The sequence below is a fragment of the Schistocerca nitens genome, chromosome 2 (genome assembly GCF_023898315.1).
Source record: "Schistocerca nitens isolate TAMUIC-IGC-003100 chromosome 2, iqSchNite1.1, whole genome shotgun sequence".
NCBI classification, from domain to species: domain Eukaryota; kingdom Metazoa; phylum Arthropoda; class Insecta; order Orthoptera; family Acrididae; genus Schistocerca; species Schistocerca nitens.
The window spans coordinates 490906653-490933142 of NC_064615.1; the positions used below are offsets into that span (position 1 = coordinate 490906653).

The 26490-nt window shown below is 39.0% G+C and overlaps 1 protein-coding gene across 10 annotated transcripts in view; it reads left to right on the forward strand.

Annotated features, from left to right (window-relative positions):
- The window catches only part of LOC126236438 (epsin-2), a 162464-nt gene extending 139336 nt beyond the window's left edge, over positions 1-23128 (forward strand). For all 10 annotated transcript variants that reach the window (XM_049945744.1, XM_049945747.1, XM_049945741.1 and 7 more), the window contains one exon: positions 21711-23128. In XM_049945744.1, the coding sequence (XP_049801701.1) occupies positions 21711-21916 (206 nt within the window). In that variant the 3' untranslated portion in view covers positions 21917-23128. The remainder of the gene's footprint in view (positions 1-21710) is intronic.
- Positions 23129-26490: the final 3362 nt, after the last annotated feature.

Genomic DNA, 26490 nt, shown 5'->3' on the forward strand with positions numbered 1-26490 from the left:
TCCATATTCCTCCTGAATCTCAACAGCTTCTCTGCCATTTGCTTCACCTGGTCCTACTCAACCCAACAAACCACCTTCCTAGATGTTGACCTCCACCTCAAAGATGGCTACATCAGTACTTCTGTCCATATCAAACCTACTAACCACTAGCAATACCTCCACTTCAACAGGTGCAACCCATTCCATACCAAGAAGGCCCTTCCATACAGCCAGCCACCCATGAGTCTCCACATCTGCAGTGCCGAGCAGTCCCTCTCAAAACATACCGAGGGTCTCACTGGGGCCTTCACAGACCATAATTATGCTCTCAACCTTGTACAAAAACAAATCTCCCGTGCCTTATCTTTCCAGTCTCCCACAACCTCCCAAGTCTCACCGTCCGGCTGCAGAGGAGCATTCCCCTCGTAACTCAGTATCACCAAGGAGTGAAGCAGCTGAATTACATTCTCTGCCAGGGTTTCGACTACCTCTTGTCGTGCCCTGAAATGAGAAATGTCCTGTCCACTATTCTTCCTACCCCTCCCACAATGGTATTCACCTGTCCACCGAACGAACATAATATCCTCGCATGTCCCTACACAACCCCTGCTCCCAGTGCTTACCTCATGGCTCATATCCCTGTAATAGACCTAAATGCAAGACCTGTCCCTTACATCCTCCCACCACCACCTACTCCATTCCAGTCACAAACATCATCTATCACATCAAAGGTGGGGCAACCTTTGAAAGCGGTCATGTGATGTACAAGCTAAGCTGCAACCACTGTGCTGCATTCTATGTGGACATGACAAGCAATAAGCTGTTTGTCCACCTGAATGGCCACTAACAAACTGTGGCCAAGAAACAAGTGGACCACCTGTTGCTGAGCATGCTGCCCAACACAACATCCTTCATCTCAATGACTGCTTCACAGCCTGTGTCATATGGACTCTTCCCACCACACCAGCTATTCTGAACTGGACAGGTGGGAACTGTTCCTGCAATATATCTTACGTTCCCATACCCTCCTGCCCTTAACCTTTGTTAGTCATTTTTCTCACCCATTCAGTCTCTTCCCTGTTCCCATTCCAGTACTACACAGCCCTCATTGTGTGTGTGTGTTTACTTCTCTCTTTTCCGATACCCCCCACCCTCTCTCCTGCACTCCCCAGCAACACTTCACTGTCCCCCACCCCTACCCTGCTATCCCTCCCTCTTTCCGCTCCAACCTCCAACCTCTTCCTAACCCCTGCCCAGTTGCCACTCCCGTTATGCAATGCTGCTGTTGCTCACAGTGTGGCTTCAGCTGCCAGAGGCTGTAGTCATGTGTGCGAGTTCTCTCTCTCTCTCTCTCTCTCTCTCTCTCTCTCTCTCGTGTGTGTGTGTGTGTGTGTGTGTGTGTGTTGTCTATTTTCGACAAAGGCCTTGTTGGCCAAACGCTTATATTGTGACAGTCTTTTCGTTGTGCCTATCTGCGACTCAGCATCTCCCCTATCCATATATCTTTCGATTATTCGTTTCCTTTGCTGAGCGCGTATGTGCGGAGTATGCCATTTCAAAGCAATGGTGCAATTAAAGTGTATCATAAACACATCACACTTAACATTAAATGTCAGTTAATAAAGCATCAATGATGTAAAGCTTCAAGAGATGTTAAGTAATGCACAGTACAAAATTCACACGAGTAATCTGTAGCGTAATAGATAACATCGTGTTTAGCTGAGTTAGAGGTTTGAGGATCGCAACTCGCTGTATGCCAGTAATTTTTTTTATCATGTTAGTTTTGATTGTAATAAAATACGTTCTACAATTTCGATGTTGTTAAACATTTCTGTCTGCTTAGAGAACGGAGGATGAAATAAATATTTGAATGTGTGATTTCCAAATGTCTAGCTGGCAGGAACCTAAGAAGACAGCTTGCATTCAAGTGAATGCAAAGATCAGCAATAAAATTCATATTCTTCCTTGTCACAAATATTTTGCATGCTGTGCAACCACAAATATATTCCACTAAAGAGGTCTTGCTGCAACTGAGATTCTCCTGTCACTAACACATCCACAAACATCAACTTGATGCTATAGCAATCGACAGATCGATAGCCTCATTCCTGGTCGCCTTCACAAAGCCACCATGATTATGTCAGTTCCTGCAAAAAGTATCGTGAAACATACTCGACCCATCATCATTGTGTGGCGAAGGTAAACATTGCAAGTTGTGCTGGCAATGTAGATCGTGGATTACATTGGCATTTCCTCTCTCTCACCTCCCCTCTCTGCAATGACCAAACTATTTCCTTTACTCCATCATGATCCACAGTGCAAACCATCTGACTTTTTTGCCACTTATAACTCGTTCAGTCACATCGGATGTCAGTAGGAAGAAAACGACGGAGCGAAGTCAAGCAAAAGATCTAGTACAAACATAGAATTGAGTGAACCTTATTAGGAAGAAATGTAACAACAAGGAATTTTTAGTGTTGATGTAATAGGGTTTTCACAGGAGCTACGAATTTGTGGTGTAGAATCGAAAAAATTTAAAATCGGAAAACATAAGAATTGAAGTTCCACTGTAAATGCCATTATTAAAAAAATGTAAATTCAGTCTATCATCAACTTTCCAGGAAGGTAGTGTGCCAAAAAGTTTGACACATTACAATATTCAGTGGAATAGTTTTGTCCTGTCTGGCTCTCCCAAGGATCTGTGACTCTGATAGGAATGTCAACTACTTGAGGGCCTACGTTTTGACTTGAGTCTTTGCAGTGTCCTATCTCCTATCTCATTCTGCTATTCAGCTAATATTGCCTTAAAATTCATTTTCCTGGAATAGACATGCTATATATTGCTTCCACCTTTCAGCATTCATTTCCTGTTGCAAAGAAAATGCGCCATTTACAACAACAAAACACAGTGTACACTTGCTGCTATTATTCCTTTTTTCACTCACCATCTAAATTCTTAAGATGGGTCTTTGTTTTGTCTCTTGGCCACTGTGACGGGGTGTGAGGTCCAAAGGAATCTTATAGAACACCTCCCACCCCCTCTCCTCACTGCTGGAGGTGCTGTTCACCTTCCTACAGGTCCCCACAATGGTATTCCTCTGTCCACCGAACGTACATAATATCCTCGCACGTCTCTACACAACCCCTGCTCCCAGTGCCTTACCTAATCGCTCATATCCCTGTAATAGACCTAAATGCAAGACCTGTCCCTTACATCCTCCCACCACCACCTACTCCATTCCAGTCACAAACATCACCTATCCCATCAAAGGTGGGGCAACCTTTCAAAGTGGTCATGTGATGTACAAGCTAAGCTGCAACCACTATGTTGGCATGACAACCAACAAGCTGTCTATCCACATGAATGGCCACCAACAAACTGGGCCAAGAAACAAGTGGACCACCCTGCTACTGAGCATGCTGCCCAACACAATGTTTTTCATTTTAGTAACTGCTTCACAACCTGTGCCATCTGTATCCTCCCCACAAACACCAGCTTTTCTGAATTGCGTAGGTGGGAACTCAACCTGCAATATATCCTACGCTCTCATAACCCTCCTGACCTCAACCTTCATGTCATTGTCCTTACCCGTCAGCCCCTTCTCTGTTTCCATTCCACTACACAGCCCTCTATTCCACCAACACATGCACAGTCTTTTTACTTCATGTGCTACTGCTCACAGTCGGGCCTCAGCAGCCAGAGACTGCAGTTGCACGCGCATGCCTGTGTGTGTGTGTGTGTGTGTGTGTGTGTGTGTGTGTGTGTGTGTGTGTGTGTGTGAGAGAGAGAGAGATGAAGGCCTTGTTGGCTGAAAGCTTTCCCCCCCTCCCCCCCTCCTCCCGTGATTCAGCATCTCCGCTATATGGTGAGTAGCAACCATTCTTTTTGTAATATTGTTACATTCCATCCAGGATTTTCCATTGTTTAATTATAAGAAATAAGAATATCACCAAGAACACCTACAACAAAAAGAGCCTGTCAATAGCAACAACATTAAAACAGTACAAAACAGTCACTCGACCAGAAATAACACATGCAGGTGAAACCATCTTCAAAACAACTAACACTGCACAAATAGACAAAATACTCAAAATAGAGAGGAGAATCATCAGAACGTACATCAACAAATCATACCAGAAAGATGGACACTGTGGAGTAGCTACAAATGAAACAGTCTACAAGGAAATAGAACTGGTAATGAGTACGATCAGGAAGAAACGCATTTCATTTTTCAGACATCTAATCAGAACACCAGAGAACAGGATCATCAGGAGAATAATAGAAAAATTTTGGAATAGTAAGTGCAACATTAAGTGGATTACGGAAATCAAGAAAGATATTGCTGAGCTACAGATTACATTGGAAGACTTAAGAAACAAAACTGACAAAATCAGGAAACTCGCAGACAAACAAACGAGACTGCAAATGAGAATCAACAAACAGACAATAGGGTGGGTGATTTCCGATGAAGAAAGGAGGATGAGATCCGAGAGAATGAAGTAGTACTGGGCTGACGGGAAACTGAAAAATTCTTTGTATGAAGTTGGCTAGAGTAGTCCAATGAAGGCCATCATAAAATGTAAATAAATAGTAATAAGAAGAAATGATACTAATACTGCAGCAATAAAATATAAACGAGTGAATAACACCGAAACAAAACTTCAGTTGCAAAGAAAATGCGCAATTTACAGCTACAAAATACAGTGCACACACAAGCGTTTGCCGACACTTTTTTTCCACTTGCTGCTATTATTCTTTTTTCATCCACCATCTAATTTCTTAAGATGGGTCTTTATTTTGTCTCTTGACCACTGTGATGGGGTGTGAGGTCCAAAGGAATCTTATAGAACACCTCCCACCCCCTCTCCCTCCCACCCATGTCCCGCCTCTTGGAGGTGGGCTTTTCATTTATTCTTATTGCTTTTCTTTGTTTTGTAAGGTTTTATCTTTTTTCTTTTGTTTTAGTTTTTTTGTTATTTTCATTTGTTTCTTTGTATTTTTTCCTGCAGCAATGGAGAAAATTTTTCGAATTAACAATGTTTGGAAAACGAAATATTACCATTGTGTTGTTTAGAAGAAAAAAATAGAAAGATGATAGAAAGAGAAGTGTCCCTTCACTTATTGTGTGTGGCAGTGTGTGTCTTGGAATTTTACTTCAAGCTGCTGACCATCATTTACATATCTATAATTCATCACTGATGCTATGTACTGTGAAATTGCTAACTAGTACCTAAAACTTTTTACAATATTTCATGACACTAATATCAGTGGTAGATCTTGTTGTGACAAAGTTGCCCTTATATGCTTAGGTTCTATTGATTATTTATAAAACTTATACTATGTTGGAAGCTGTATCTGACAATACTTGAAAGGAGAGACAGCATTGGTCGTATTTTTTTGTTTTATTAACTGCAAAATCGATTTTCAGTCACTAAGTGACCATCCTCAGTGCTGTAATATACAATTTAAATTGGTAGGCACTGGGGTCAACAAGCTTAGAGCGATCACATGAACTTGACCATCCTCAGTGCTGTAATATACAATTTAAATTGGTAGGCACTGGTGTCAACAAGCTTTTATGTGATCACTCTAAGCTTGTTGACACCAGTGCCTACCAATTTAAATTGTATATTACATCACTGAGGATGGTCACTTAGTGACCGAAAATCGATTTTGCAGTTAATAAAACAAAAAAATACGACCAATGCTGTCTCTCCTTCCAAGTATATCCATTATGTGGTCGTGGTGCACAGGACACTCCATGGAGTCGCCAATCAATTGTATCTGACAAGTTTCCAGCCATGTCATGATCATTGGTTTCCCTATTTGAGTCTTGATTTAACCTGCGGACATCAGCCTGTCATCACACAATGGCTGTCTCCCTCTGATATACAATAAAACCCCTTTTTAACGAATCTCAGGGGACCAAAAAATTCGTTCCTTAAAGGAGGGTTTTCCTTAAATAAGGGTTTAGATCAAAATGCACTAAATAAATGTTCCAGAATCAAAATTGGAACCTAGACTATTTAGGCCATATAAATACTCCATAATCACAAACTCACCTTGTGCTGCATACAAAAATACAGTGAACATGAAAATGTTTCTTTGCAAATTTAAAACTACTCGATATATTTATAATACTTTTTTTTCTTTTAATTTCAAGATATTTTGGATGTTAGTTCACATCAAAAGTCTTCAACTGGTATCTTGATTTAAAAAGAGTGTAAGTTTCTGTTTGCTGACAGCAATATGTGTCAAAGATTACACAATACGTCCTAACAACGGACTGTATTTGGCGGTTACTGCTTTTGATGAATTCATTTTGATGAGTGTGATGTCACAACTGTTTACATTTCTAATAGGTGAATGGTGGTTTGAGAAGCATTACTTTCAAAGTAAGATTTGTTTTATGCAAGATTATGTACGTTGCATGCGGGAATGTGCGATGAATTTCTTAAAACACAGTGTTAGACACTCATTCAAAACTTCTCTCTGAGGACCAGGCATTTAGAAAAAATTTGGCCCAGAAGACCAGCCATTTATGCCATAACTTAAAATTTTACTGACACATTTGAGTTTGATATATCTTAAAAGGTAGCACACACTAAAAAAGATCAGGTTTCAAGGTTAATTCTTCACATTTATTTTAACTTTTTCATAGATTAAAAATCAGGCTGTAGCAATGGCAAAAGTGCAAAGTGAGTTCTTGAGCAGTTTCACACGTAATTGGCTTTTCTATCAGAAAGCAAGTGCTTGACAGTATATGTATTCACCCACGAAAAAGTGTATTTTTAACCAAGAAATCCAGGAATTTTTTTTCTCACGTACACGCCCTGGACCCACAACCAAACATCTGCCTAGATTGAAAACAGCAACACAACACCTTGTTGCAATCATTTTAACCAGCATAAGGCCTATGACACTGCTTGACATCATCACATTTTACTCACCATCCATGACTAGGGCTTTTGAGTCCCCCTACTGATTTTTGTCAGTTTCTATCCCCGTGATTGTTATGGGTTAAAGTCAGCTCTTCACTCAACTCTCTATAGGTCCAAGAGAGCAGCATCCCTCAGGGTTCTGTGTTGAGTGTCACTCTCTTCCTTATCACTATCAATGGGCTAGTGACCTCTGTTGGACCGCTAGTCACCCCTGAATTGTATATAGATGAGTTTTGCATTTTATACTGCTCCCACTCGGTAGCCTCTGGTGAATGCCAGCTCCAAGGTGTCATCCAGTGGGCCACTGCGTGAGCTGTTTCCCCTGGTTTCCTTTGCTCTCATACAAAAATGCAGACCTATCATTTCTGTCATCATAGTACCAGAATGCTGCATAGGTATCCAGCATCTAGACACTGTAGCACAATTCCATTTCATGGACCTACTTGTTTATAAAAAGCTTACTAGGCTGCCCCACATTTGTCACCTGAAGACTAGCTGCATGCAGAAGCTTAATGCTCTTTGCTTCCTTGGCCACACATCCTTGGTTGTGGATTGTGCTACTCTTATCTGTATTTACTGGGCCCTGCTTACTGGATTACAGATGCCAGGTTTATGGCTCAGCATCTCCTTTTTTGAAACTGTTAGACTCAGTCCACCATTGTGGCAGGTGTCTGGCTGCTGGTGCCTTTTGGACTAATCCCATAAGCAATCTCCTTGCTGAAACAGGAACTTTCCCTCCTTAGATTTGATGGAGATAAGTATAACAAAAAATATTAAAAATGTTTCTTAATCGTAAACTCGTTGACACTACAGGCCATACAAAATTTTATGTTTCGATTTTAAAATATTTTTGTGTAATAGATTTAAAATTCTTAAAAAAATTGAAAAGTTTTCATGAAACTTGTATGGAGGGTGGGGGATATGGGGGGTAGCTGACATGCAAACTAATTTCATTAAATAAATGTTTAAACTTACCTCTTCGTAAACTTTGCCAAGATAGTTTTTCCTTATTGTTGATTCATCATGAACTTTTCGTTTGGTATATTTTTTGAGGAACCCTCGAAATTCTACATTATTTAATTTATTGAAAGGGATGTAGGCTGAAACTAAAGCTTAGCAGAAATCTTTCTAAAAATTATCATTGCCATCATTTCCATTCCTGCTTGCAGAAGATGCTGCTGGTAAAGTTGTCTGGATGTTGGAGATATTTTTATTAGCAGCATTTCTATGTGCAGCTGTTTGTAAATGTTGTGTAATCTGGAATTTTTTATCACAGGGCACCTATAACAATGGTATAAAAATAAAGTGAGTTTATTTTCATTAAGTAAAAAACTAACTCTAAAATCACATTAATTTTTAACTTTGAGAAAGCAAAAATAGAACTTACGTGCTTCTCACACACTTGTCACAATACTACATTTCCATCTGTTGTTAGAGTAGGATTTCCATCAATCCACTGTTGAAGTAAATAAGCTTTACTGTTCTTCTCCTTTGGTATTGTGGTAATATGATCTCCTCCTGCGCACGTTTCAGAAATCACGAAGAACATCACACTAGTTACTGATTTATAGGTAGCTGACAATGGAACTTTTTCATTCTGGGAAATGTCATTGCTGCCGGCGGCAGCTTCGTTTGTTACACAATACAAACCGTACTGACTTTTATGACGTGATCGAACTTTAAAGGTTTGCCGCATGATTGTTGATTGCTATTTAGTTTTTATTAAGCTGTCGAGAGACATATTTTTATAGTACAGGAACCACTCATTGCTGATTACTATGTTCGCCTCATTTTTAGGCACCCTTTTATGGATTTGTAACTATGACAGAGAAGTAATTCTACACAAACTAAGCAATAAAATAGAAATTTGCTCAGGTCTTACTCTTCTTCTTAAACTATTGTGGTGAAATACTTGTATTTCAAGAATCATTGCTGCAAAAGTAAAATACACTCCTGGAAATTGAAATAAGAACACCGTGAATTCATTGTCCCAGGAAGGGGAAACTTTATTGACACATTCCTGGGGTCAGATACATCACATGATCACACTGACAGAACCACAGGCACATAGACACAGGCAACAGAGCATGCACAATGTCGGCACTAGTACAGTGTATATCCACCTTTCGCAGCAATGCAGGCTGCTATTCTCCCATGGAGACGATCGTAGAGATGCTGGATGTAGTTCTGTGGAACGGCTTGCCATGCCATTTCCACCTGGCGCCTCAGTTGGACCAGAGTTCGTGCTGGACGTGCAGACCGCGTGAGACGACGCTTCATCCAGTCCCAAACATGCTCAATGGGGGACAGATCCGGAGATCTTGCTGGCCAGGGTAGTTGGCTTACACCTTCTAGAGCACGTTGGGTGGCACGAGATACATGCGGACGTGCATTGTCCTGTTGGAACAGCAAGTTCCCTTGCCGGTCTAGGAATGGTAGAACGATGGGTTCGGTGACGGTTTGGATGTACCGTGCACTATTCAGTGTCCCCTCGACGATCACCAGTGGTGTACGGCCAGTGTAGGAGATCGCTCCCCACACCATGATGCCGGGTGTTGGCCCTGTGTGCCTCGGTCGTATGCAGTCCTGATTGTGGCGCTCACCTGCACGGCGCCAAACACGCATATGACCATCATTGGCACCAAGGCAGAAGCGACTCTCATCGCTGAAGACGACACGTCTCCATTCGTCCCTCCATTCACGCCTGTCGCGACACCACTGGAGGCGGGCTGCACGATGTTGGGGCGTGAGCGGAAGACGGCCTAACGGTGTGCGGGACTGTAGCCCAGCTTCATGGAGACGGTTGCGAATGGTCCTCGCCGATACCCCAGGAGCAACAGTGTCCCTAATTTGCTGGGAAGTGGCGGTGCGGTCCCCTACGGCACTGCGTAGGATCCTACGGTCTTGGCGTGCATCCGTGCGTCGCTGCGGTCCGGTCCCAGGTCGACGGGCACGTGCACCTTCCGCCGACCACTGGCGACAACATCGATGTACTGTGGAGACCTCACGCCCCACGTGTTGAGCAATTCGGCGGTACGTCCACCCGGCCTCCCGCATGCCCACTATACGCCCTCGCTCAAAGTCCGTCAACTGCACATACGGTTCACGTCCACGCTGTCGCGGCATGCTACCAGTGTTAAAGACTGCGATGGAGCTCCGTATGCCAGGGCAAACTGGCTGACACTGACGGCGGCGGTGCACAAATGCTGCGCAGCTAGCGCCATTGGACGGCCAACACCGCGGTTCCTGGTATGTCCGCTGTGCCGTGCGTGTGATCATTGCTTGTACAGCCCTCTCGCAGTGTCCGGAGCAAGTATGGTGGGTCTGACACACCGGTGTCAATGTGTTCTTTTTTCCATTTCCAGGAGTGTACGTGCATAAACATGAAAAAGTTATTTATATATGCAATAACCCCTTAAATATGCATTATCATGCAAATATGCAAAAACCCTAGCTCTAGTTATGACTATGCCTATTATATCAGTAAATTTTCTTGGCGAACGTCTCAATCTTCCAACCAACCAAAATCTGTTGTTTTGAAATCTGTGTTTTACTCTTATGTAAATTATTTGAAACATTCGTCGGTCCAGACCTCTTCCATGTATGACACTCTTATCATGATTCTTAAACCTAGTGTTAGAAATTACCAAATTGTGGTCTGTGCAACATTCTAGCAGGTGTGTTCCTGTCCCTCTGTCCATTTTCTTCTTCTATCTAATTCCAGTGTCCAATCACAATTGAATTTTCATCTCCCAACTTATACTGTTGTGTTGGTGTCGGCTTTATATATGTCTTGGCTGCAGTAATATGTCCACTGTGTTGTTCATAGTAGCTCGCACACATTCCTATTTTCTTATTCATTATAAATCCTTCTCATGTATTTCTCGAATTTGATTTGTAGTTTCTCCTTCCGTACATTCATTCACAGTATGAACATATCAAGACCTCACTGGATAATGTTACAAGGCCAGAGTGTTCTATCATCTAGAGCAGGTGTTTGTGGATGGTGGTATGGAAGAGCAATTCATGTGGTACGCGAATCAACTAAACAAAACAACTAAGTAAAATTATTCTCTTATGTTAATTTATTTCTAAAGTAAAATGATAGAAAACTGATTGACAAAAGTAGCATCTATATAATATTAAAGAAAATTGATTTACCTCATACTGCTTGTTTCTGACTGCAACACACTGGGACATTGCATTGTACCCTTCCCATCCCTCCCTTTATTAGTCATCGCTGCCCTCACTGAGAATGATTCGCCTTATTGTGATTGAGTCTTATTGGTGGTTACTGCAAAGTTCTTGTGCTGCTTTGCAGCTTCTGCCAACTTATGCAGTGTACAAATGTGTGGCTCTGTGGTAGTCATTATGAATTGAACGTTTTATTGTTGTTATTGTCGCTTTGTTGGGCATTATGTTAAATGACATCATGATATGAAGAAAGCTTGCCTCTGGAACCCGAGTGTGCGTATTAGAATTAGCTGATTCTTGACTAGTATAATTGTGATGCAAAATGTTTGATTGTGTGACATATATGTGATTGTGTTTTAAACTAATCACGAAGCAATTTTTAGACTAGGAATCTCCTTCTACCTGCAAGGATGCACTTAAAAAGAACCTAAGTCAATACCTAACTGAAAGTGTGATGAAAGCTACTTAAAATTTGGCTGTACAGTAAAGATCGGTACAGAAACTAATTACAACTCAATTCCGCAATCCGTTGCATGCTTAGAAATGCTTTCAAATCAAAGCATGAAGCATTTATTGAAACACCATGGAAGTTTTAAAAACTTTTGAGTTATTTGGTAAACCTTTTGACTTTTTCCAAAAGAAATCTGTTGTTTCTAAAACAGAGTCCAAATGCATGGCAAATTTTACTAACTTGATAAAAGCCTCATACCTCACTACGTTTAAAATTGCGAAGGAAGTGAAACCTCACACAATTGGTGAGTCTCTCTTAATGCCCACTGGTAGACACATAGTACAAGCGGTTTTGGGGTAAAAGTGGCCAAAGAAATACAGCGCACCTATTTCTCTTTCCAAATAGATGAAAGTACAGATGTCACAAGTCTGACGCAGTTACTCATTTCTGTGCATTTTGACTATCAAGAAAATACAAGGGAAGAGCTAGTATTTCAGACTGCTTGAGTAAAATGCTGCGACAGAAAACATTTTCAGTATGATTGTCCTTTATTTCTGAAAATCAGGTATTCTTTGGCAAAAAAAAATGTATCGCTATTTGTCCATATAGGGCACTTGATTGTCAAAGCACACATTCTATAACACACCAATAATCATTATCTTCTAAGGATATGCCTGAAACTCTCCATATTGTTTTGACTGAAGCTGTAAAGTTTATAAACTTAATCAAGGCAATGGCGCTAAACTGACAACTATCCATGCTATTGTGTGAAGATATGAGAGGTAAACTTATAAGTTTACTTCTTCTTTCTGAAGTAAGATGGCTGTCTTTGGGCAAGATTTTAAACTGAATATTTTAACTGAGGTCAGAGGCTTCTCTCTCTCTCTCTCTCTCTCTCTCTCTCTCTCTCTCTCTCTCTATGATTATCAAGAGTGGTGTATGTAGGCGATATCTTTGACAGGCTTAACGTTTTGAATATGGGCCTACTGGGACAATGCACAACAGATTTCTTAGCAGGTAACAACATATTGTATTACGAAAGAAAGTTGACGCTTGTTAGTTCACAAATACTGATAAATAATTTTCTCACAATTCCGTCTCTGAACATCATTTTTGGAAACAGTGAACTACCTCCCATGGAAGATTTACCTCTAGGCATTATTACTCATTTAAGGGTCCTGTAAGAAAGTTTTTTGAAGTTCTTTCCCAAAGATTACACAAAATATGGCTAGATAAGAAACCTATTTTGGAAAAGTACTGGAAGGAGTAATTGTGAAAGAAACTTTCAGTGACATGACTAGTGATAGTTCAGTATAAGGTGCTTTCAAAAAGAAAACTCTGCTCTCTTTTTGGTGAGAACAAAAACAGAGTATCCTTCTCTTTTCAAACAAGCAATCCGATTTTTGGTGCCGTTTTTACATCTTACGTATGTGTAAGTGGCTTTTCTCAGCTGTTGTATGTTAAAAACAAGTAGAGAAACAGACAGCACAATCTAGCCATAGTTTGAAGCCCTGCTTAAAGATAAGCAGCAAAAGGCTTTCAGATGAAACATTTAGATCAGAGTCTAAATTTGAAAACTGATTAATTACTGAATTTGCAGTCCAGTTTAGTGTCAAAAGTTTGTTTGGTTCTGAATTTTTTTACCATACTCAGTGTTCAGTTTATTACTCTCTCACAACTGGTCTGTATTATTTATGATGTGAAATTTTAATAAGTATTTTAAATGTCATTCCTCTCTTAGTCATTGAACATTTGTATCAGAACCAGTGTAATTTAATATTATTTGCTGCAAATAAGTACCCCGTGTGAACATGAACAACTCTGTAGAAGAGTGCTTCCACAAAACCTTATTGCTTGTGTGTGCCACATTTCTAGTGTACGTAGTAATTTATTGGCATGATGCAAAAACCATAAGTGTGTTGTCAGCATTGAGCAAGACAGCAAAAATGATTCCCCTCCCAATACCTCCTCATCCCTCAACTTTCCCATACACTCCTCCTCCTCCTCCTCCTCCTCCCCCCCACCACCATAGGATTAATTAAAAAATGAACAGGCTAGATTGTTACACCCAAATTTCTAGAAATGTGAGGGGGTATGCAGTGCCAAAAAGTCTAGGAACTCCTGATCTAGACTGTTGCCCACTAATGAAAAGGCTCCAGCATCTCATCGGGAAACATATGTTAGCCCAAACTCTTTACAGATATCCTTCAACACTCTTAATATTTAGTATCCCAGTATCAAATATGATACTCACTCTTCACTTGATAAAATTCTGCTTGTGACATTGTTTAAAACTTGCCATGTTTATACTACCTTTTCTCAAGCAAAACAAACCATTTTCCCAGCAGAAACATATTTACTATGACATCATCTGAAGGTAGCACTAGATTATAGCACAGTAAAACACTGAATTAATGACCCCACTGTTAAGGAAATCCCCATTTTAACGAATATTTCCTTCGGTCCCAGCGAAACTCCCATAACAACGATGTTATTTCTCCCCAATTTTAACAATTGCCACTTTAAGGAAAAGTCTGCTTTTAGGGAATAACCTGGGAACATTTTACAAATTGAAATCCAGTTTTTACCTAATTCCTAACATTTTAGAGTGATTGGACGAATTTCAGGCTTGCAGCAGAGCGTCGTTTAATTCCTAGCATGATATTTCGACTGGGCACCTGCTTGTCTTCTTCAGGTGAACCATTGAAAACTGATGAATACTTGCTCCATTCCACAATACATAGTGCACTGCAAGTATTCTGTGTGTGCATCAAAATCAAGTTGACAGATGAACCACAGTTCACAGCATCAGCACCCTTGCTGGTGGAACCATGAAATGCAACTGTCTCCTGCATTACTGCTCGCCGCACTGTTGATGCTCGCTGTCATCTTTGATTAGAAAAAATTGCAGAGATAATGGGGTTCCATGCACGGTCCAGCTGGTAGCAGTTTTCACAGTTAATCAGATTTTCCGCCAGGTGTACTTACATGGATTTTTAAATAAATGAGTCACAAAATGATGTTGCTCTGGTCAGAATTGTAGTTCTGTCATACTCCATTGAATGTCCTCCAATGGAAATACAGTGTTTGGCAAACGAAAGTTAGTTGCTTGGCTACAAAAGGCAAGTGCAGCATTCTTTCACAGTGCACATGGTCTGTCCTATGTAAGCCATACCACATAGACAAGATATTTTGCAAATTCTGCAACAAGAAGTCATCATTCACAGACCCCAAAAGGTCTGCAATCTTAGTTGGTGGCTGGAAAATCCATCTCGCATGAAATTTACAGAGGATTCTTGCTATGTTAAACAAAATGTTGCCCACAAAAGGTGGTGTCCTTTTTATCCACTTGCTAAGTCTTGGTTTGAAACAACAGTGCTTTGTTAATCTGCTGGGTGGAATATACATTGAGCAATATTTGGTGAATAAGGTGGCTGTGGTGGTACTGAAATTTAAAGACACTATTCAGAAATTTGTTTTGAGGTTAAAAATTGCTGTACTGACAGAGCAGTATGGGATGGCGCATTATCGTGATGCAGGATCCAGATACAAGATCTTTAGTTATTATTAGACGAACCATTTCTCGATTGATGGTCAGTTCTTCTGCAATCATTTTCATGGATAATCTTTGATCAGATTGTACGAGTTCACGCACCCTGGCCAAGTTGACATCCGTCCATGAGGTTGATGGTCATCCACTGCGGTCTTCATTTTCATCATTCGTTCAGTCTTCCCTAAAAATTTTATGTCAACAAAAAACGTGAGCTCTTGACATAACCTCCTCCAAAAGCCTTCTGAAGCTTACCGTAAGTTGTCGCATTTTCACCCAATTTAACACAAAAAGAAATTGCATATCTTGTGCATATTATGCGATTCGATTTCGGTAACGAGAGACACAAAAACAAGTGTTAACTTATTATGGCACAACTCAAAACTCACAACTGAGCAGTTGCATCGATGTTCCACTTGGACTAAGAAGCAGCTTATAGACCAAGGTCAAAAATATTGTGCTTACGTATGCCTGCAGGGTTGCCACATCTTGCAAAGAAAATCAGTCTCATTACTTTATTCTCGCACCTCATATGTTCTTAATGTCTTAATGGTCTCTGGAGGTAACAAGGAGGAATTCAGTAGTGAAGTCTTTGTTGCACACATCATATTTGGTTGTGATCAATCCTCCTATAGGTAACTCACTTAGCAGACCATACATCTTATCGTACCCTACAGGACATGTGCAGTGGGAACATTCCGTACTCCTGAATTCCTCTTCATTACCTCCAAAGACTATTAAGAGGGTAAGAACCACATGATTGTGTTCCACCAAGACTGTATGGTTTGCATTTAAATTTGTAGCAAATGATCTCAGTAATTTTGCAGTTAAAAAGCACTTATCACCTAAATATGCTTGAATTATGACTGGGTCACTATTTCCATGTACTCTAGCAAAACCCCCATTTAAGAAAAAAATGTTTGGGTTCCCAGAGATTCATTAAGGCTTGCAGGAGAACATTTTCTTGCATCAATTTCAAATTTTCCATTATTATGTTTTAAGGACACTTAAACAAGTTCTTATGGATTTTTAATAATGCTTAAAACATTTATTGTCTTACGTAAATATAGTATAGAAACCACCAAATATTGGATGTGCCAATCGTGGGAGAAATAAATGTCAGTTATTAGTAACTATTGAAAAAAACTAATATACAAAAAATATTAGTTACTTTCTGACCTCTTAGTTCATTGGGAGCCCTCATACATTTTTTTAACCTGATTTGCCTGTATAGTGCAAATGAACTACATACAGCCACTTCATGACAGCAAAATTTAGTATTTTATCACAAAGTTTACTAGTTTAATTGGAAAACACTGTTTAAAAGAAGATTGAATTCGGAAACACTCCCAATAGTTCATCTGTCGGTGTTGTCATTAGCTTCAGTCCAAAGACAGATTTGATACTACCCCATCTTTTGCTGCGCCATCTTTTGCTGCGCCATCTTTTGCTGCGCCACCTTTTTGCTGCGCCACCTTTTTGCTGCGCCACCTTTTTGCTGCGCCACCTTTTTGCTGCGCCACCTTTTTGCTGCGCCACCTTTTTGCTGCGCCACCTTTTTGCTGCGCCACCTTTTTGCTGCGCCACCTTTTTGCTGCGCCACCTTTTTGCTGCGCCACCTTTTTGCTGCGCCACCTGCCTGGTAGAATTTTGCACAGAGCATAATATAACCATTGCTGACATTTGTTTTAAGAATCATGAAGGCTTTGTGTACATGGAAGAGACCTAGGGATGGAAGGTTTCAGACTGATTATATAATGGTAAGACAGATGTCAGAACCAGATTTTAAATGGTAAGACATTCCCAGGGGCAGATGTGGACTCATCACATTTAATTGGGCATTAACTGAATATTACAACTGAAGAAACTGCAAAAAGGTAGGAAATCAAGGAAGTGGGACCTGAATAAGTTGAAATAATGAATGTTGAGAGTTTGAGTGGGAGCATGAGGACTAGAACAGGGGGGGAAAGGAATACAATAGAAGACAAATGGGTAGCCTTGAGAAGCACCAGAGTGTCAAATAGGTAGAAAGACAAGACCTAGTAGAAATCCTTGGATAGCACATGAAATATTGAATTTAATTGGTGAAATAGGAAAATCAAATGAAGCAGACAAAAGGAATACAAACATCTGAAAAATGAGATTGACAGAAAGTGCAGACTGACTAAACAGAAATGCCTAGAGGCCAAGTGTAAGGATTTAGAAGCGTATTTCACTAAGCAAAAGGTAGATACTGCCTACAACAAAATTAAAGAGGCCTTTGGAGAAGAGAGAAGCAGCTGTATAAATATCAAGAACTCAAATGGAAAGCCAGTCCTAAGCAAAGAAGGGAAATGTGGAAGGTGTATAAAGAGGGTCTACACAAAGGAGATGAAGATTTAGTTCTGTGAGAAGAGTTTGACAGAGCACTAAAAGACCTAAGTCAAAACAAAGCCCCAGGAGTAGACAGCATTCCAGCAGAACTACTAATAGTCTAGAGAGACCCAGCCATGACACATCTGATCCGTCTGTTGTGCAAGATGTATGAAACAGGTGAACCTGTTCATCTACAGCCACATTATTCCGGGATTACTTAATTTTTGAATTAGTACCACCCATTTCTCCCAAATACCGAGAACTGAAGTTGGTTTGTCAGTGTGTTGGCTTGATCACGTAGTTGATTTCAATTCAGTTGTACAGTACATGATAATTTACTCAACATTTCTAGTGACATTATTATCGGGAATACATCCCTGCAGGTTTCCTTGTACCACAAGCTTTTTGTAGACTCATCACCAAATCCATAAGCACCATTAAGAAACAGTAATATATTATATATTTCAGTGTGAACTCTGTCAGTATTTATCCTTTTTGGCCATATATCCATACACTCTCAAAATATATTTAACTAATTTTATTTTTGATTGTCATAAAAAAGATTGCTTCAAATGAATTTTTTTATGTCGGTTATTCTGGTGGCTGCATACCTTGCAATTTCAGATAAGATTTTGAAGATTAGGCTATAGAAAAACCACTGTGTTTCAGAAGCAAGCATATCTGTCATTCTTTAGCATGATTTTGTGAAGAAACATTGTATGTATTGCTGATAGAATATTAACTATAGGAATTATCAGACTCCTCACTTCAAGAACCGTTACTCGTATGAAGTTCATTACCACAAGCATTTACTATCACTTCTATTTCAGCATTAATTAGTTAGTGATTTATCTACTATGGTGATTTTAGTTATCACCACCACCTCCTCCTCCTCCTCCTCCTCCTCCTCCTCCTCCACCACCTACCTCATTGTATTACGTCACTTAAACTTCACAAGTCCCACTTATGTTCATCTTGGATCTGAAGTAAGGACATCTTCATCACAAGATATACAGTCCAGGAATGTCAGAGTTTTAAGAACATCTGTGGTTCTACTCCATACTACTTCTGACATGGTTGCCTTGAACAGTGAGTGATGTGCCACTACCAGATTTCATAAAACAATTTAATACAAAGTGTTATGTTGCACAGTTCCAGGCAGCAGCGAACACATGCATAACCTGTAGAATGTTGAGTTGTCGTGTCCGCTTTAGTAGTGGACAGAACTGGAGCAACAATGAATTGTGCTCTAGTTCTTCTGTAACATCATGAGAAGTTACAGGCAGTAGAAGTCTTCTTCAGTAATGTAGGACAGATGAATGAAATGGAGATGATTATCATACTGGGAAGTATCTTGAATGTCAGACAGTTAATATTCAAGTTGTTAAACACTTTATTTCACCTATATTCCTTACAGGTAGAAATGTGTTATAGTACCTGTACTTTTTTGTCTTGCTGGCCTAACTCTTTCAAGAGACAGGTGCGTTATAGCATACTGTTACAATTACTCTAACAATGTCGGTGCAAATGTTGGTCCTCAATATGTGTCGAGTTTGTTATGCTTGTGGCTTCCAAATTGAGGTTACCACAACCCCAGAAAGTCGCTACTGGTCAAGCATCTTTCTGGCCCAAAATTCCCTAAGTCATTAACACATTCTTTTTTTATGTACTGTGAACTATTACATTTTACAGTTGAAAACTTATCATTGTACATATTAGATTCTTATAATGACAATCACTCTCCATTACTGCTGCAACAGTTACTGCTGATATTCCTGTAATGACAAAAGATCGGTCATTTAAGCCTGCACCGAATGTTACTGCTTATAGTAACTACATGCTAATATGACACCGTTCTGTGGGTCTACTCTTTCCTGAAAACTCTTGTGTTATGATAAATTGTGGGTTCATTCAGGTACTTTACAAACTGTCATTCAACAAATTGTCCCAGACTAAATTGGTTTGCTGTGAACAGTTAATAAAAGGAGGATTCGTATGATGGAATGTGTGTACGTTACAGATGATCTGTTCTCTGTATTCTGTTCAGATTATGAATACATCTGTTGCTCAGGAATGCTGTAACTGAAGAAAGTAAGATGGCAGACTCCAAATACAAATACTCCAAATCTTCCCCTTACCCTAAGCAACCCTCCTACAAGTGTAGTGAATTCCAGTGGCATGAGGGTAGAAGTTATTGTTCTTACTACAAGAATAAGATTAGTGGGATTCTTCACTGTTGCAGCTTTCCAATGCCTTGCTATTGCAAACTACATCTTATAGTGGCATTGCTTTTAGCTGCTTTCAAAAATGTGCTGATCAGTTACTTAAATCTGAAAATACCTTCTTCTGAATTCCTCAAACACACCAGGAATTGCTTTTTTGTTCCCTAAGAAACGCATTACTTCTTTATGCACACACTTTAAATCACCCCAGATACTATGTTAACTATTGGGAAAACAAACAATACATGTACTATAACAGTACTCTTTCCCTCTAAATGTATTCTGTGAAGAACCTGCAAAATACTAAAGTTGCTCACAGATTTAGCCTGAAAACTGCCTGTAACAGTGTGGTCAGTTTTTGTGCCTAGTATTGAATTTCTTCATCTGCTCCACATAACACAATTCTTTAATTACCTTTGTTATTGGATCTTGTATAACACCCTGACCCTTGGATGCACCACTCTCAAAATATATAAAGGACCATCACACGGAAGGAATAACTTTCTATGAAATGTAAAACACTAACTTGCAAATACTAAACAAGTGTTCTGGAGAACTCTTGGAAAGACGTATAAGGGGAACATTGTAGTAGAGTTGGTGTAACGATCCTGGACAGCTGGTAGTGCTGTTGCCAGCTTTAAACTGTGAAGCACAAATGGCTGCAGGCAGAAACAATAGCTTTCTATAGAGCTCTGGCAACACTTAGGAGTTGCCATAAAGACATATACAAAATCATGTTGCGTGATTGGTTGAGGTTGGGGCACGAAGTTGACACGTACAGCCGAATGCAACTCTGAAGTATCGTCTTATGCCGACTTGTCTATAGGTCTTTTCATAAACATGCATTGCCTAGTCCTTTCATAAACCTGAATTGCCTATACTTCTTTCTATATTCAAAGTGTAAATTGTTGGGATATCTAACACGTTCAGCAGGTTTGATATGATCGGATTTCAACTTCTTTCAGTCTCTAATGAAATTTTTCAAAAGGAATCAGTTTGAGTCAAAGTGCTTACAGCAACTACTGATTGCAAAAATGTTGACCAAATAAGCATTCCCCCCCCCCAAATAGTACGATCTTTCACTGCCCTGATGAGAACTTGTCACATTTTGCCATCACACATGTGTAATTGCATTATTTCTATTCCTAAAAAAACACAGATAGTGTCAGATGTAAACAACTTTAAGGCACTATGTTTCAGATGTAAGCCACTGATTAAAATATCTATAGATGCTTTACTTACATTAACCTCAGTTTCAGAAAGCATCCACGAAACATTAACTTTTCAACTCATTAAACTTAATTGACTTTTTTTCACAAAAGCACTGTCTTTATGAGAGCCTTACTGCATACAAAATGAATCTAAAAATTGAATATAAGTGCTTCAACCAATGTCTTACTGCACTGAAGTTTAGCTTCCATTATTCAGCTATTGTTTTGGAAAGAGATTAAGTTATTTCTGCATTTACCATAGTTATGAACTCGTGTAAAATAGCTTATCAAGTCATTATTCACTTATGGACAGCTTGTGAACTAAATAATGTGAAGTAATGTAATGACATAGATGTGTGTGCGAGTAACTCTTCAGTTAAGTGGTTATTCGGTTGACCGATGTTCACATAATCAAAGCTGTGCTGTATTGAAATTTTACATAAAGTAGCTGAAGAATGTTCACTTGCTTGCATAGTATTTTGTCTTCTGAGTGTTAGTTATCAAAGATTTATTCATATAAAAAAAATCTAATGTTTTGATAGCTGTGATTATCACTTTGGATAGTTGTTTCTTGTTGTCTGAAAATGAGGTACTAGTGTTCTGAAGACTTCTGTTGTCAACACACTTATATATAAAATGTAATTTACAGACATGAACAGTGCAGTAGAATGATTGTACTTTGCAATTACTCAAAGCATCATGGAGCACAAATTTTAAAAAATTATAAATTTTTTTGTGCATTAACCATCCTTATGACAGCATTTCCTGCTTTGTTGTTGACATTGCTTTCTGTCTCCTTGTTACAGTGTCTTCTGCTTCACTGGCAACTGCGAATCCATTCTCCGGAGTGCCACCTCAGCCACAGGCTGGCCTGTACCCACAAAGTACTTCACCAGCACTACGGCCAGTGATTAACCAGAGTCATCAACCGGCAGCCAGCCCCTGGGGTGCTCCTACTGTGCTGCAGAGCCCTCTTGTGCCATCTGCACAGCCTAATCCTTTCCTATCCTAATGCAACATTGATGTTAGATAGGCAGGATGTACTGGAACATGTTTTGTTATGTATGGGAAACACACAGTGCAACAACAAAAACTTAAGTCTGAAGTAATTGTTGGCAGTGAATCAGATAGTGGCAGCTTAGCCACTTACTTTGCTAATGGCATTCATTCTTAATAGTTAACAGAATAAAAGAAAATGAGCTCACTGTATAGCAGAGAAGTTCCTATATTCTGCAAAATATTTTGTACATTAAACATTAAAGGCAGAAGCATTTTTGTAGTTCATGTACAGGTACGTTTTTGCACCAGTTTGCTAATATGTGCAGTTTTGCACTGCTAAAACAATTGACAACTTGGAAACTCGTTATAAATTAAGTCTTGTATATGTACATATTGAGAAAAGCAGATCACACTGTTTTGTGGTTATTAAAATTCCAGTGCTGGAGCTTGAATGAGCTGCTATCAATTTTAGATTTGACTGCTGCATAGTAAATGACAGAGCTGTGTAAAAAAAAATATTTTTACACCATTATTTCTACATTAAAAGTTTGACTGTAATTTTTCAGTGGATTTACCAGGAGGTAAATTTTACTCATAATACAATTGAAATAAAATAACACAGTTTACGTGTATTTTATCTAGTGAGTTTTACTTTGTAATTACATCATATTTTGTTAAGTTGCAACATTTTATAAAATATCTCAGAGAAACTTAGTGTGATGATTGTATTTACTGGTAAGTGACACTGAAAACCGTATTTCTATTGCCTTATCTTTCACACCTCGTATTTGAGCTGTATGTTGAAAAAACTTTTTGATAGTTCTAGCACAATTATTTGACTGCTGGTACTTTATGTATTGCCATAAATGATTGTTGTATATTGAAGTATTTTATGTTAGTTTTTTCTCATCTTATCTGAATCATTGTTTGTAGATTCATTTTCACGAATGTGACAGATATTTTAAGTTGTGGAGTATTATCAGATCTAAGACAAGCTTATAATGTGTTAAGAATTGTAATTTATCCATGTACTGTTAATGAATTTTGGTTTGGAGTGTCGGATTATATAAGGCTACGTTATATACCTCTGCATTAAGGATGTGGTGGAGTGTCAGTTCAGTTACTCAATTATATATGTTGTTGGTATGGAAAATTATGTAAATGCATATTTTTGTGATTAGATTCTTTTACAGTATTTGTGTCATAAAACATACACAACATTTAATATATTATGTTTTACTTTTCATGTCATAATAATCCTTTGTGCTTTAAGTTGCTCAGTCCTTTGCTGCATGCATAATACTGGTAGATGCTTATGGAATGTCTGCTGCAGAGTTGAAAGTGATTATTTACATGCCATACGAGACAGAGAGGTAGCATTAAACAATGAAGTGTTGTTGCAAAACATATATCAGTATGGCTGTAGCTGGTGTGCATTCAGGTATTGGAAAATTTATTTGTAATACTTTGTTCTTCTCAACAATAATTTTTCCGTGTTTTCTTATATAAACTTACTCAGATCAGTTGCTTCTGTTTGATATTTCCTTGTGTGACTGACATGTTATTCTTCTGCAAGTTGCTATCTTGTTTTATATTGCAGTTCCCTGACAGTCTCTCACAATTTGTCCACCCCACCCGTCTAGTGGAAAAAATTTACAGACAATGAGTGTGGAATATGGACAGGTGGTCAGAGTTAAATTTGACATATCTTGCTGAAATGTGGGCTGTATATTAACTGAACTTTACAAAAGGAGCTGCAGACATAAAATTTAGATGTCATGAAAGTAACTTTAATGGAAGATACCAAAGCTCTAGGTGCAAGAAACGAGCAGCCCTCTAAATTGTATGCTGTTGTCTTCCATCAAATAGTGTTTCACAACATGGTGACAAAACGCAAAATATTATAATATAGTGATAGGCATTTTCCCTTTGTTAGTATCTTACACTTTATGTACCATCTCTTCTCGCTTGCGCAAAAATTAATGACATTTTCTGGTGGGCACAGGTTGATAGGAGGGGTAGTTGTTGCTTGATTTAGAGAGCATCCAACATATTCATGTTCGTCATTTTTCTGTGTACAGTTTAACAACTGTTTGTTTGCACACACAGCAACAAGCAACTGTGTGTTGGCAGCATTATTACTCTGAAGCCGTGGAATGTGAACCAAGCAAGGTGGCACAGTCACACAGAGGTGTCCTGAAAATTAATGGCTCCAAATTTTTTATATGAAAATTCTTAAACATTTTTAAATAAAATGAACATTATTAACAGTGTATATCTTTATTCTTCATGTCTACATATTTATTTCTCAGCAGTTACCCTGGCAATGGATACATTTCTCCCAATGAGAGACCAGTTTGTTGATACCGTAACTGTTGAAAGTTGGACTTTGTTGATGGAGCCACAACCTCGCCTCTGCTTGTGTCGCCTCATGACAATCAAAGTGAAGTTCTTGAAGGCATTCTTTAAATTTTGGGAACAGATGCAACTCGAATGGGCCCAAGTCGGGACCATATGGAGGATGATTGACACTCGTGTGGTGTGGTACTGTCATGGCAATTGAAGGAGAGGGTGCTCCATGTGTGGACAAACTCTTCGAATTCAAAACTCAATTGCACTATGCTGTTTCTCATACACCTATGTAGTTACTTTACACATCACTATGTCACACACTAGAATTTGGAGCCATCTAGCGGCAGAGGGCTGGAAATATGTAGACATGAAGAATAAAGAATTATAATGTTAATAATGCTTGTTTTTATTTAAAAAGCTTTAAGAATTTTCACTTAAAAATTCACAGGCAATACTTTTCAGCATGCTCTCATGTGATACTAGGTTGGAATTCTGCAGTTGTCGGTTCCAGTCTTTGCCTGATCATCGAGATTTAAGCTTTCTATAATTTTCCTAAATTGTTTCAGGCAAACTCTGAGAAGGTCCATTTGAAAACTGACAAGGCCATGCTCCCTTTGTAATGACATGATTATCAATGTGATATTAAACCATAAACTCATGTTTCTTCTTCCATTGATTGTAAGTAAATAGCAGAAAACAGCACATGAGGGGTTTTCCTTGCCTTTGATATTACTGTTACATCAAAGATATTCAAAGTAAATCAAAGACAGGGCCTGAAAACAGCTGTCTATAATAATGATACTTACTCTTTAAATGCTGAGGTCATTACTATTTAAATCTGACTGGAACTGTTGTATACCAATAGTTGCACACAAATGATTTTGGAGTGTTCTCATTGTATTTTTGAAGTTCAGATTTATCTCTGGCATTGAATATTAAATATTAATTGTCTTCAGTTGTGTAGTTGACCTTGGCAATCTTATACTTCATTTGCTTTCATGAGTGAAGCTATAAGATAAAGGCATAAAACAGTCTCTGCTTTTCTTGACTAAATTTGCAACCCTTCCCTAATATATGTACCACGTATTATTTAAAACTGTTTCAGTAATCTTCATACAACACTTTGTTCTCCATTTTAAAGTTGAGAACTCTGCTAACCAGATCAGGATTCAGGAGGAGAGTTGATGGCTGCAAATGGAGTTTCAGTATGACTGACTGACTGACTCATTTAGTACATTCATTGTTCTGTTCATCTTCTTCCATTCCTGGGGTGATTTCTTACTCCAGCAATTCATGGACTGTACAAATTGCATCCCTGCAGATACTTCCTCTCGTGAAGTTACTGTGATTGCCTTTGCATCTCAAACATGCTGTTTCCCTTGGACTAGTATTCCACATGAAAATAAATAAATTTGCTTAGAAGTTGTGCACTCCTATATAATAATTTGTTTTATCCAGGTGCAAGTTCTCCTCCCTTCATACACCTGCCCTATTTCTTACTGTACTATACATATTGGGGTGCAGCACACTGTTCAAATAAAAAAGAAGTCGTATTTCTTTTTCCAATATATATCTGTTGTTTTGAGGTAACCTTACTCCTACTTGAACAATAAAACACCTGGTTGGATGGCTTTACTTTCTTCTAAGGACCCAATTACATCACATCACCTTGACAATAATCCCTGTAATTGACTTAACAGCATCCTAAATTATACTCGGTTACCCAGTGATGTTAATATTGTTGTTATGAAGCACATAATTATATTTTAAAACATTCTTACTGAGTCATAAATGATGTACCCAGTCAAGTGCCTTGCCTAATCTTCCATCATTGTGATATTACTAACATCCTGGAATCAAAATTTTATATTTGGGAACTAAAATTGAAAAACAAAAGAAAAATGTCTCACACTGAAGACTATTGAAAGTGGAAAGAGAGGATGATAGAATTGGTACCAAAAAAAGAAGAAAAAGGCCAGCAATATTGAGACTGAAGAAGGAAAGTAGACAGCTCCAAAGACAGATGCCCTTCCCTCCCCTCCTACCCAAGGATCCCTCCCTGAGGGGTATGTAATGGTGGACAGGGATGGTCATCGATCCCACTAGAGAGAGACCACCAGCTTGTGCCCCAAAGGGTTCAAAAGATGTCTCAACAACCTGCTATTTCAGTCCAATATGGAGTACTTATTCTCAAGTGGATCCACATGGTGCTTTTTTTCTGTTCAACTTTGCACA